The sequence below is a fragment of the Chenopodium album genome, chromosome 4 (genome assembly GCF_948465745.1).
Source record: "Chenopodium album chromosome 4, dcCheAlbu1.1, whole genome shotgun sequence".
Taxonomy (NCBI): Eukaryota; Viridiplantae; Streptophyta; class Magnoliopsida; order Caryophyllales; family Amaranthaceae; genus Chenopodium; species Chenopodium album.
Window position 1 is genome coordinate 78322936 of NC_137837.1, and position 14204 is coordinate 78337139.

Genomic DNA, 14204 nt, shown 5'->3' on the forward strand with positions numbered 1-14204 from the left:
GATATTATTGTCATACACAAAAATAACAACTAAAATTGTAGAGAAAGTAACGAATTAAATCTAGCTACACTATTCTTTCATACTACAAGTGAATATATAGAAGCTCACTTGCCATGAATTGAATCTAAATATCTAATGCATATTGATTATACATCTTTATCTAATAAGCACTACTTCATTGCAACTTAACTAGCTAGCCAGTTCCATAGAAGGGGATTAGTAGAAACTTAATTTGGAGTCAGGCTTAATGACCGTGATTTAATCCCAAAGAGGGAGATCCATCAAAACTGCACTCATATCCAAAGAATCGTCGGCCATCAAACTGTAGTCTCCTGCCTCCAAATTAGAGCTAGACAAGTAATTTGGACTAGTGAATAATCTTGGTGAAAATAACACGTCATGGTTGAGACAAACAATTTCATCAGCTAGCAATGGCTCCATTATTGTCACCGAATCAACGGGTTTGGAAGCCGGATAATCACTTGTAGCCATTGAAGATGATGCATTTAGGCAACGTTATTGTCCAATATTTCCTGCTTGGGGTGAATAGTAGGGTTTTTGGATTTAAAACTTATGAAATTGGTACAATTTGCGTTATTGTTGTTGTAGAGGTGAGGTTGGCATGTATGTTCGGCGTAGTAAGTGATCCTATAATTTGTTGGATTATCCGATATTTTTTGGACTTGTTTGGTCGCGTGGCAATTCTGATCTTCTTTGTATGCACACAGTGGCGGATCCAGAAATTTTAACCAGGGGTAGCACTAGACAATTAAAAAAAAATCGATTTATTTTTTATTTGCGCGTGTTTTTGTGACATGAATTTTAAGATGTACTAATTACACCTAAACTAGACAATTAAAATTACTCCTTATGTGACAATTCCTGGATCCGCCACTGTGTATATAATCTACTTAATGCGGATCTAGGGTAATGCGGATCCAGGAATTGTACCTTAACTAGACAATTAAAATTACTCCTTATGTGACATGAATTACTTTAATGCACCCTGTAACTATTAATCATGATGTCAAAAGTTTTACAAGTATATAATAAATTTAAAATGAGACTTAAAAATAAAAGTGAATGACAACCAAAATTTAATACTACAGAATTTTAAAAAATACAGAGATCAAATTAGCATTTTTTAAAAATTGTGAAAATAAATAAAATGTAAAAGTAGAGGTGAATGGCCAATATCTAATAATTTTAAAAAGAGACATAAAAATAAAAATGAATAATTTTGTTTCAAAAAAAAAAGTGAATAATTTAATACTACAGAATAAAAAAAAAATAGAGAGATTAGTATCTTTTTAACAAATGTGAAGATGAATAAAATGTAAAAATAAAGGTGAATGGCCAAGATCTAATAAATTTAAAAAGAGACATAAAATTAAAAGTGAATAGCGACCAAAATTTAATACTACACAATTTTTTTATTAAAAAATAGAGGGATTAGGATCTTTTTAAAAATTGTGAATATTTTTGGTGTTCTACCCGGTTCACCCTTGGGGATCGAACACAGGTTCTCCCTACCAAGTGTAGTCCCAATCACTATTACACCAACACCCAATTGGGAAGGGTATGGGACTCGAACCCCCAACCATCTAGATTGATAAAACCCACTTTAACCACTAGAGCAACACGCAATATTAATGACATTCTGCGAATTATATTACTTATTAATTTTTTTCTAAATTTTTGGGGGTAGCACGTGCTACCCCGGGTTCCTTAGTAGATCCGCCAGTGTATGCACACCTATAGTATTCCCTATTATATCATGGATCATTAAGAAACATAAATAATTAATGGGTAGTGATTAATTGTGATTTGTTCTCTAATTGGAAAAAAAAAATCATTTTGTTCATATGAAAATTCTTAATTGCAACTATAATTTAATTACGTGATGTGATCAATAAGGTAAAAGACTAAGTCACACCTTTATTATAAGGGTTACAAAAATGTGAATTTCCCTATTATTAGTATTAAATATATGAAGTTCGTAAGGTCCATAATTAATTGGAAATAAGAAAAGACTAGGAGTGATGACATACCTGGGGTGATTTGTGTTGAGAATTGACTTCTTCCCATATTTTCTCCAAATATAGCCATCTGGTGTAAGATTTAGAGTATCAATTGTTCGTAACCTATAAAATCACAAATAAAATTTTAGAACTTTTTAGTAAATTTCAGCTTCTTTTTTATTGTTATGTGAAAATCAAATTAAAACAGTAATCATCAAATAAAATACGAGATTGGCTCAAAACAATATTTAATTTATCAGATAGTTCATTAGAATTTTCTTAGTACCACATACCTCCCGACGTTTTCAACCAACTACATTATTCGAGATACACTCACATACATGATTGTATCTATCGTATGTGTGTTTTATTATTGGCGAATTAAATGTCCAATCAAATACAAGAAAACTGGAGCAATAGATCTTGTCAAACCTACTACCCCGTTTCATATTATATTTACAACGCTTTAACATAAAGTAGAGAGGAAAAATGTCTAATCATTGCAGATAATATGAAAAGGAGGTAGTTTATAAAACAACAAAATGTACTAAACTAGTAAAATACGTACCTTGTCTTCTATTCAAAAAAAAAAAAAAAAAAAAAAGTAGTACCTTGTCTTGGGTTGTTGACTTGTTTGTTGAACAAATGATGCATCCATTTCCATAGATCGAACAATCTTATTTAAGATGGAAATAGAAGTATCAAATGAATTAACAATGGCGGTAGAATAGTTTTTCATACATACCATTTTTGTTTCATCATTGAATTGACTTGTTTCTCCCTCACTAATTAGTTGATCTGGTTGACTAAGTAAGCTTCGTAGTTGACTTGTTGCTTCCCATCCTTTTTTCAATTCTTCTTTTACAACCATTTTTAGATCCATTTTTTTCTCTCTTTTTTACCAAAAAAATCTAGTGAGAGTGCGATTTTTAGATGAGTTGCTCTCTTCATATATATAAACTTTTTTTTTGACACCACAAAAAAAAAAAAAAAAAAAAAAAAAAAAAAAAAAAAAGTTTATATATATGAACAGAGCAACTTATACGGGGTATAAACCAACGTGCGAAATGTAATTAGCAAATCAGTGGTAAAGCAGTTACAACTAGCTTGTATAATAATAGAAAAATAATAATTATTAAATAAATTTGGTATAATAAATTACTCCTTGATCATAGATAATTACGTTTACGCGCAAATGATGTGACGAACTCCTTTAAGGATCTTTTACTAAAACGGCTAGTTTGACAAAAGTATTTACCAAAACGGCTAATTATAAAATTTAATTCCCAAACTAGCTAATTTATTAACTTGGAAGGAATTTATCTATTTCTTATTTCCTTTGAACCAGTTTGGTTCACTTTTTTTTTTTTTTTTTTTATATTTTAATTTTAGTTTTTTTTGTTTCCTTAAAGATTTTTTAAAGTTGGAAAATTTAAGCAGTTTACAAAATTACGAAGAACGTAAACAGTGGCAGACTCGCAGATCCCTAATTTCGATCCAAAAAAAATAAAAAATTAAAAGCCCTAATTTTTCATCTTGATCATATCAGTCACTAAAATTTGGAATTTCAAGTATTATTGTTCTATCAAGATTACCGCAAATTTATACTACGATAAGGAATTTAAGGTACTGCTCATCTTTTTCATGTCTATTAAATTAATTGTATACTCTTTGTTTATGTCGGCTAGTATGAATAATTTTTTTTGTTTAATGTGTATGATAAATCAAACTTACATATATTTATTTCTATCTTTATGTGTTAAAAAAATAGTTGTATTTTTTTTTTTTCATTTGTTGATTAAAAGTTTGGATCATTTTTTTTAGTGGTTGTTTATGTTGTGTAACTTTTTTAAAAATTGAGAATTGTTGCATATATATTAATGTTGATTGTTATTGTTCAAATTAATGGGATATTTTAAACTAGGGCATAAGAATTTAAATAAAACCAAAATTTTTTAAAAAAAAACCGAATTCTTTTTATATAAAACCAAAAAAAAAACATAAAGTGAATCGAACGGGTTCAAAGGAATATAAAAAATAAATAATATCCTTTCAATTCAATAAAATTAGCTAGTTTCGGAATTAAATTTTAAAATTAGCCGTTTTGGTAAATACTTTTGTCAAAATAGCCATTTTGGTAAAAGATCCCTCCTTTAATTTATTAGCAGCCGCCTCCTTGGGTACTTCTTCACCCTACCCTCTCTCATCAGCTCTTTTATTAGGTTCTATAATAAGATATTTGGCTGTATAGGCTTTAAATAGTCTAATTTTAGGGTTAATTAAATCTTATCTTTTGATCTCAATAAATCTATTCAATATGAGTGTAAAACACTGTTCGTTCAATCTCTTTGTGGGAGGATTAAAGAGTCAAAGGATGGTTAGTTTTTCTATCCCCCTGAATGGCGGGGGTTTGGTCCTCACCGACCCCTCCTCTCCCTTCCCATGATAGGAGGGCCCTTTCGTAAGTTTGTATCATCAGCCTTGCCACATAAAAATCCTTTTACGTACGGTTTTCCTAGAAAAGTTGTGTATTCACCAATGTATTTGTGATAGATGTCTTATCCATGCGAAATTTGTTAAAAAGTTACTTTAAAATTTTCTATTATTTTATAGTAAATTATAGTACGCCCAATATATCAATAACATGTTAGTACAATGATGATTGAGACTGTACTTGTTAGAGATGACCGCGTATTTGATCCCTAGCAATAACAATTGCGAGGGGATTGGAACCTAACCACCCAAAATTAATTCCCAAATTCGAATTAGCTCTAAGGGTGAATCGGATAAAACACCAAAATAGTACACCCAATACAAACAACGTAGTATTTACTCTTTTTAGGTAAGCAAAGGGTTGAGGGAGCAGGGATGATTTAGGACGAAGATGTAGTTGTGGATTCTAAAACTAGGATAATTATAAATGGATAAATTCTGTTAAATAATTAGATGATGACTCCTTAATTAAAGATCAATACGCGCATATGATATCTCCAACTTACTCGAATTAACAATTACGGAGTAATATTCAAGTCAATGATGCCATGTTTATTTATTGATATACAAAGTACATTGTAAGAGATAAGAAACGTATTTGCATTTGCACGCACTAGCTCCCTTCGTCCCACAAATAGAAGTATGATTCAATTATACTTGGTCAAAAACAGAATTTATATATAAAATAACTTGGTTTTTGCTCCTTAAGTAGAGGGTGTTGACCTTTGACTTTAATTATATCTTGAATTTTTGAATTGTTGCTTTACATACACCAAAATTTTAAGGTACAGTCGCCTGTACCTAGCAAGGTACAGGCAAAAAACACGAAAAGAACATGTAGCAGTTTTTTAAAGAATATAAAGCTGTTTTGTAAAGAACATATAACTGTTTTGTAAAGAACATCCAATTTTATGTTTTTTTATACATCTAAAGAACATCTCTAATATTTATAAAGAACATGGAAATATTATGTAATGAACATGATTTATGTATATTCACCATAATTTTTTTTTAAAAAAAATCAAAGAACATTTCACAATAAGTAATTAACATTATATTACAAATAAAAGTACATTACACTGACAATTAAAGAACATGAACATATGTTCTTCTCACTCTTTTTTAATATAAATATGTTCTTTTTACTTTAGATATGTGTTCATTACTTTTTAATAGTATGTTCTTTTCATTACAACAGTATGTTCTTTACATGTGTGTAATATGTTCTTTTCGCGTAACGGCTGTACGATGCAAGGTACCAACGCCTGTAGGAACCACACATTGGTGTTCTAAATGGAAAATTCCCTGTTTCTTAGGGTGAGAAACAAAATTTGTTTCTCATGGGACATTTTCGTGAATAAATCAACAACTTTTTCATTATTGTGGGCTCCACAGTTGAATAAAGTTGTTGGTTTATTTACGAAAATAATGCCATGTGAGAAACAAAAATTTGTTTTCGCCATGAGAAAAAACTGGGGCATCCTCGTTCTAAATTTCTTGTGCAGCATACACTTACCTTGACTAAAGACTAATTCAAACATCATGTATATTAAGTGGAATTGAATGACCATTAATGTTATTTCTACATATTATATATCTAAAATGTTTTTAAAGTTATTCTAGGTGCTATGTGCCTATGTCTTTACTTACCTTCCTTAAGACTCCCAAAGCATAATTTCATTATATATTTACTTATTAGGCATTACTAAGTATTAAAAGGCTCTCCAAATACTATATTAAAAGGCGTTTAAAATAATGTTAATATACTGCATGTGGCACTCTTCTCTATTTATTTTTGTTAATCCGTGGTTTATACACATGGGTGTACAGTCTCATCATACACCCGGATAAATAAAAAAAAGGCAGAAAGAACATCCTGTGTTTCATAAAGAACATACATGTATTTGATAAAGAACATGTTTGTATTTGACAAAAACATGCATTACCAAAGAACATAAAGATATAATAAAAAGAACGAGATAAAAAGTTAATTAAATTTTCTGAAAAATTACACATTATTAACGGAAAAAATTTAGAGGTGATAAAAAATCTAGTAGGGCCGGGCCATATCATAATTTCTCGTGCCCAAACCCGTAGAAAAGTAGCGGGTTTTCAGGCTTTTTTCTAACCCGGTTTGAGTTTTAACTAAAAATGCATTTTTAGGTTTGCCCAAACCCACCCTATTTCGGGTCGGATCGGGTCGGGATGCGAGTCATGCCAATGTTGATCACCTCTTAAAAAATCCTTACCAAAGATATCATTTCCCCAAAAAATAGTTTTCTATCTCTCCAAAAAAAAATTCAACTTCCCATAATAATTTAGTTTTTTTTACTCTAATATTATTTTCAATTAAAAATAATTTAAGATTTCAATATCAAATTTCAAAATACCATATGTTAAAAGAACATAATTTATATTGTAAAGTACATATAGTTAATACCTAAATAACACACTAATCAAACTCAAAGAATATACGATAATAAGAGTAATTTAAATATGACATATGATAATAAAAATAGAATTTGGGCGTCACTACGACCTTAAAGAACATACACGCCAAATTCAAAGAACATACTTTGTATTATTAAACCCAAAAAAACATATATGTTTATCAACATATGTTAAATAACATAAGTTATAATGTAAAGAACATATAATTTTACTCAAAGAACACACTGATCACACTCAAAGAACATATTAAAGGTATGTTCTTTTTCAAACATTGGTATGTTCTTTATCAAACACTATATGTTTTTTCCGCCTTTTTTTGTTTACCCGGGTGCACTATGAGCATGGTGCACCCGGGTGTATTATCTAATTTTCATATTTTTGTTATTGCGTGCACTATTGTCACTCTCCTCTTTATGTTTCTTATTATATGCGTGCATGACACCGTACTAAGTAGGGGTCGGTTAGAATTAGCCAATTCACCACGTCGGCCGGCTACTCCGACGATACAGCTCTACTTATTCCTAGATACAGAAACGCCACTAGGAACAATTGAGAGAGGAACCTTGGATACAGTAACACCACCAAGGGTTAGAGAGATAATAATCTACCTAAGAACACTCAAAAGTGTTTAATTATATTTCATTTCAAAGGCTTGCCGGTTAATGGGCTACAACCATGGCTATTTATAGCCTTCATTAGCAACTACTACAACTACCAGAAATTAATATGAAGCTAGCTAATTAAATGCAATGTTGAATTCAACATTGCCGACATGAATGGTAGGGAGTGCCGACATGGAAGGGCTTCTAGAAGTAGTTGACATGGAAGGGCTTCAAGAAGTAGTTTCAGTTAAACCTTGTCAAACTCTCCTTTGAATGGAAGGACTTGAAGGAGTTCTTTATCAAGAAAGTTATTCAATATAAAAGAAGAGTTCCCTAACAGGAACTGAGTTCCCTCACAGGAACGTTCCTTTACAGGAACTTGGAGATTGCTGGCTAAGGTATTTGGAGAAACTTAGTAAGCGTGGAGCCCAAGTAAACCTACCGGAACAAGAGCACAGCGCAACAATGTTTTAGTTAAGATTTTATCTTCTAGATTCATTGTTAAATATGTTAAATAGGATATGCATGAAATTTATTAGAAGCGTGACAATTAGCTTGGCAAATGAATTAAAATCGGAAAAGATAAAAGATAGAAATAGAAAAAGATTTTCTTTAAATATTTATCTTTTAAAATCAGTTTGTTAAAAAGATATTATGCTTTTTAACTCAATATTTCTATCTTTGTTAAGCCATAGTGTGTGTTTAGCTATTGGGCCGTGTACATATTACGTGCCCTAATTTGTTAGGTTGTATATATATGTGTTTATACACTAATACGAGACACACGATTCTATTCTCTCTAAACACTCTATTATTGACATGGTATCGGAGCTAAATTCAATCTAAACCCTAAAAATCCTAAATTTTTTTTTCCACTAATCTCTATTCTCTAAATCATCTCTAATCATCTCTAATCATCTCTATCGAATTACTCTAATCTCTGATTTCTGTTGAACAATGGAGCACGAAGCAAAAATTGATCCTGCATCCCCCTTTTACCTAGGTTCGGGTGATCAACCCGGAAATCTGATTTCCCATGTCATCTTGAAGGGTGACAATTATTTAGCATGGTCTCGTGCAATTACTCTATCATTGAAATCTAGAAGGAAGTTTGGCTTTGTTGATGGTACTATCTCCAAGCCGAGTGAGAAGAAAAAATTGCTTGACTGGGAAACCGTGAATTCCATGTTGGTGTCATGGCTTTTGCGGGCAACGGAACCAAAACTTGCTGCATCTTTTCCTTATTTTGAAGAAGCACAGAAGTTGTGGGATTATTTGGCGAGACGATTTTGTGAGGCGAGTGGTCCTAGGCTTCAACAATTGCGTGCCGCAATAATTGATTGTAAACAATCAAAATCGATGTCTGTTGAGGAGTATTATGCAACTCTCATGGGTTTGTATGATGATCTTAATCGCTTGAAGCCACCACGTGGTTGTGAATGTGGTAAGTGTGAATGTACTTTGACTGCCCAATTTGAATTGGATAGGGAGGAAGAACGCTTGCACCAATTTTTAATCGGCATCGATGATGAGAAGTATGCTCTGGTGCGTACTAATCTACTCTCCCAGCAGCCCCCTACCTCTCTTGACCGTGCTTATCAGGCCTTGCTTCAGGAGGAGCGTTCTCGTGCCATTGCTGCCACCAAAACTTCCACGAGTGATGCTCATGTTTTTGCTCTACCACCTGATCGAAGGCCTTCCCAGTCGCCGCTTCGGGTTGACAAATCAAAGCTTTATTGCTCACATTGTAAACGTGCTGGTCATGACAACTCGGGGTGTTTTATACTTCATGGTTACCCCGAGTGGTGGGTCGAAAAATACGGTAAGAAAGGGGGGGGTCAGCAGGGCTCCTCGTCGGCTGCTGCTGCTGCTCGTGCCTCCTCTACTGCTGCTGCTCGTGCCTCTTCTTCTGCTTCTTTCTCGTCTGCTCGAGCCAATGCAGTGGTGTCCTCCCCTGCCTCCTCTGTTTTCTATGCTTCCCCTGCTGCTGCCACGGATTCCAGCAGTCCCATGGCTGTTGCTAATACCGTGGGCAGCCCTTCTATGCCTCCTAATGATACTCTTGCTGCACTTTCTGAGCTACAACCTGAGCATGTTCGAATGTTATTGAACATGGTTAATAAACAACAGCAGGACAAAATGACGGGTGAGCCTTTTTCTTTGTCTTGGATAGTGGACACCGGAGCTTCTCATCATGTTACCGGTGATGCTTCTTGTTTGGTGGATGTACACTCTATTTCTCCTTGTCCCGTGGGTCTCCCGGATGGGTCTCATGCTACGGCTGTGACTGAGGGCCGAGTATTTTTGGCTGATGGAATCATTCTACAGCATGTTTTATTTGTTCCCAAATTGACTTGCAATTTAATATCGGTTTCTAAGATGATTGATGACTCACATTGTTTTGTCCAATTCACTGACTCTTTATGTGCTATACAGGACCAACTCTCGGGGAGCCTGATTGGAGCCGGTGAACGGGTAGATGGACTATATTATTTCCGACGTGTTCCTAAAGTATGTGCTGTGACGGACAAGGGTTCTTTCGAGTTGTGGCATCGTCGTATGGGACATCCGTCGGACAAAATTGTCAAGTTAGTGCCTGCTATTAGTCATAGTTCTAGTAGTAAATCATTAAATAAAGCTTGTACTGTTTGTCCGCAAGCTAAACAATCAAGGGATAGTTTTCCTGATAGTGACAGTAGGGCTAGTCGTATTTTTGAAATGATTCATTGTGATCTGTGGGGGTCGTATAAGACACCTTCGTCTTGTGGTGCACATTATTTTTTGACGATTGTTGATGATTATTCTAGAGGTGTTTGGGTTTATTTATTGAATGACAAAACTGAAGTTTATTCTTCTTTTTGCTCTTTCTTTGCTATGATTAAATGTCAATTTGATGTTTCTGTGAAATGTGTGCGGAGTGATAATGGTACGGAATTCAAACCCATGCTTCCATATTTTGATACACATGGCATACTCTTTCAAACTTCTTGTGTTGGTACACCACAACAAAATGGGAGGGTAGAGCGTAAACACCAACATATCCTAAATGTGAGTCGTGCTTTAATGTTCCAAGGCAATATGCCGATTTCTTTTTGGGGAGAGTGTGTCCTTGGTGCGGTTTATTTAATTAACCGTACTCCATCCCTCTTACTTGATAATAAAACTCCTTTTGAAATTCTTTTTAACAAAGAACCCAATTTTGATGAGTTAAGGGTGTTTGGTTGTCTTTGCTTTGTTCATAATCAAAAGGCTAAGGGTGACAAATTTGCACCTCGAAGCCGAAAGTGTGTGTTTGTGGGTTATCCTCATGGCAAGAAGGGTTGGAAGGTGTATGACTTGGAGACGGGTGATATTTTTGTGTCCCGAGATGTTAAATTTCATGAAAATGAGTTTCCATTTATGGATGATGTTGAGTCAAATGCTTCTCATGATAATGCCGAAGGAATGTCTAAAATTGATAATGTGGTCGATGATGATTTCTTGGATGATCTAGAGCAAGTTCTCGAGCTTGGTGAGCTTTCCCCGGATCACCCACCTCGTGGCAGCAGCACGCAGCATTCCCCACACAGTGCTGCTGCTGCCGCGAGCTCCTCTGCTGCTGCCCCAGGCACGGCTGCTGCTGGCAGCAGGGACCACAGCCATGCCGCGGCTTCTCCTGCTGCCCGCAGCCCTCCTGCGGTGCCCACTGCTGCTGCCCCTATTGTCAGTCCGGAGGGTGGCACGGAGGCCACTCCGGACTCCTCTTCTCCTACCTTGGATCGTGATCAACGCTCTCGTCATGCCCCGGGTTGGCATAAAGATTATGTTGCACATTCGATCTCTAGTCCATCTATCTCATCCCGTTCATCGTCTGCTCCATGCTCCTCAGGTACTCCCTATCCTTTAGCACATTTTGTGAATTGTGACAAATTTTCTGTGCGACACCGTGTTTTTATTGCAGCTGTTGATACTATCACTGAGCCCCGGAATTTTAATGAGGCGATGCAACATCAAGGTTGGAGAGAGGCCATGCAAAATGAAATAAATGCTCTTGAAAATAATGCAACTTGGGTGATGGCCAAATTGCCTCCGGGCAAGAAAGCCTTGGGTTGCCGATGGGTGTACAAAGTCAAGCTTAATTCTGATGGTACTCTTGAGAGATTGAAGGCTCGCCTCGTTATATTTGGTAATCATCAGGTTGCGGGTATCGACTATAACGAGACTTTTGCTCCCGTGGCAAAGATGGTGACTGTTCGGGCTTTTCTTGCGGTGGCTTCTGCGAAAAATTGGGAATTGCATCAAATGGATGTTCACAATGCCTTTCTCCACGGTGATCTGGATGAGGAAGTTTATATGAAGCCTCCCCCTGGTTTTCATGGTTCTCAACCTGGTGTGGTATTTCGACTTCAAAAGTCCTTGTATGGGTTACGTCAAGCCCCGCGCTGTTGGTTCTCTAAATTGGCCGCTTCTCTGAAAAGGTACGGTTTTATACAGTCGTACTCTGATTACTCTCTTTTTACTCTGCAATCTGGTTCTATTCAACTCAGCGTTCTGGTGTATGTGGATGATTTGATAGTATCTGGTAATGATTCCTCTGCAATTGCATCATTCAAATCCTATCTGAGTGACTGTTTTCATATGAAAGATTTGGGTGTGTTGAAATATTTTCTTGGCATAGAGGTTGCACGTAGCCCGGAGGGGATATTTTTGTGTCAACGGAAATATACTCTTGATATTATTGCAGAATCTGGTTTGCTAGGGGCACGTCCTGCAGGTACTCCTATTGAGCAGAATCATACTCTGGCTAAGTCGGAGTCTCCTCTCATTTCTGATCCTGAGATGTATCGTCGACTTGTGGGCCGTTTGATCTATTTATCTTTCACGAGACCTGATTTGGCTTTTGCGGTTCATATCTTGTCTCAATTTATGCAACAACCGCGTCAGGATCATTGGGATGCCGCTCTTCGTACAGTGCGTTACTTGAAAGGATGTCCGGGCCAGGGAATCCTTTTGAGCTCTGATTGTGATCTACATATTACAGGTTGGTGTGACTCGGATTGGGCTAGTTGTCCTTTGACGAGACGTTCTATTTCTGGATGGTTGGTGTTTCTTGGTGCTTCCCCTATCTCTTGGAAGACTAAGAAACAAGACACTGTGGCTAAGTCGTCTGCGGAGGCCGAATTTCGTTCTATGTCTAAAACCACTGATGAGTTGAAGTGGTTGAAGGCATTACTTTTGAGTCTGGGAGTTGCACATCCGCGTGCAATGAGTTTGTTCTGTGATAGTCAATCTGCGTTATATATTGCGCGGAATCCGGTCTTCCATGAGCGTACTAAGCACATTGAGGTTGATTGCTATTATGTCCGCGATGCGATTCAGGATGGTATTATTAGTCCGTCGTATGTTAAAACCACGGAACAACTAGCGGATATATTCACTAAAGCTTTGAGTAAAACTCAATTTTTGTATTTACTTGGCAAGTTGGGCATTTGTGATTTGCATGCTCCAACTTGAGGGGGGGTGTTAAGCCATAGTGTGTGTTTAGCTATTGGGCCGTGTACATATTACGTGCCCTAATTTGTTAGGTTGTATATATATGTGTTTATACACTAATACGAGACACACGATTCTATTCTCTCTAAACACTCTATTATTGACAATCTTATTTTCTGAAAAGATTTTCTTCAAAAGATTTATTTAAAAAACCGTGTTTTAAGATAAGTTAAGTTTTACTTATTTATCTTTATGAAAACCTACTTTCTATACAAGTAATACTTGTATAAATAGTAGAGAATAATAGGAGTTTAGGTTTTTGTGAGTTTTATGCGTGAAGAATTTTCAGAGCTACAATCATGTAAGTTTGCCAAGCTTTTCACATTGTCATATTAGTTTCGGGTTTCATGCATAGCTTGTCTATCATATACTAGGTGTTTGTATTTGTAATTGGTTGGGGTTATTTGGGTGAGAGAGTATTTTATTATTGCATACAGTGAGAGAGCTTCTAGTGAGAAGGGGAAGATTTGTACTTTGGGAGTACGAGTGAGTTTGAGTGTGGGACTCAAACTGGGTGAACAAGGTGTTGTTCTGTAGCAAGTTTATTCAGGAACTTGTGAGTAGAGGCTTAATTATAATAGGTTGTAACTTGGTGTTTGCCCTATTATAGTGGAGATATTTGTGTTTGAAATCCCTAAGGTAGGGTCGAGGTTTTACTTCTAATTGGGCACTAGAAGGTTTCCTCGTAAAATCCTGTGTGCTTTGCAAGTTCCTATTCTGTCATGTTTTATATTTGCAAAATTAGTAATTAGGAACTTAACTACAATTCACCCCCCCTTTTGTAGTGTTCATCTCATTTAACACAGAGGGAGTAATTAAATTAGAAAATAAAAAATAAAAAATCAGAAGTATTAACAATAAAATCTGGATATTAAATTTTAATTAAAATAATTAAAAGTTAAATTTTTATTAAAATTGAAACTACTATTTAAAAATAAATAAATAAATCAAATAATCTCTAATTCTCAACCATGCATTTTATAAAATTGTGGTAGTCAAAACTCATATGAGTACATTAGAATTTTTAGTGGTATAGCATTGGCATACGTTCATAAGAGAAACATTTTATTTGTTTTAAAACGTACGAAATACAATATATAGACGA

General features: G+C 35.2%; 1 protein-coding gene and 1 pseudogene across 1 annotated transcript; one reads left to right on the plus strand and one right to left on the minus strand.

Annotated features, from left to right (window-relative positions):
• Positions 1–258: 258 nt before the first annotated feature.
• On the minus strand, positions 259–2904 carry LOC145627423 (WRKY DNA-binding transcription factor 70-like; annotated as a pseudogene).
• Positions 2905–8524: 5620 nt separating this feature from the next.
• LOC145628276 (uncharacterized) lies at positions 8525–13589 on the plus strand. The gene is made up of 6 exons (XM_081680575.1): positions 8525–9992; positions 10080–10213; positions 10817–11435; positions 11508–12607; positions 12683–12929; positions 13537–13589. Exons 1-6 carry the CDS (start codon positions 8525–8527, stop codon positions 13587–13589), a joined length of 3621 nt encoding a protein of 1206 aa, XP_081536701.1.
• The last annotated feature ends 615 nt before the right edge of the window (positions 13590–14204 follow it).

Coding starts and splice junctions, on each gene's coding strand:
- LOC145628276 (XM_081680575.1), top strand. CDS start 8,525: ATGGAGCACGAAGCAAAAATTGATCCTGCATCCCCCTTTTACCTAGGT. Junction 11,436..11,507: donor GTCTGCTCCATGCTCCTCAG/GTACTCCCTATC, acceptor TTTTTATTGCAG/CTGTTGATACTATCACTGAG. Junction 12,930..13,536: donor CCGCGATGCGATTCAGGATG/GTATTATTAGTC, acceptor TATTGCATACAG/TGAGAGAGCTTCTAGTGAGA.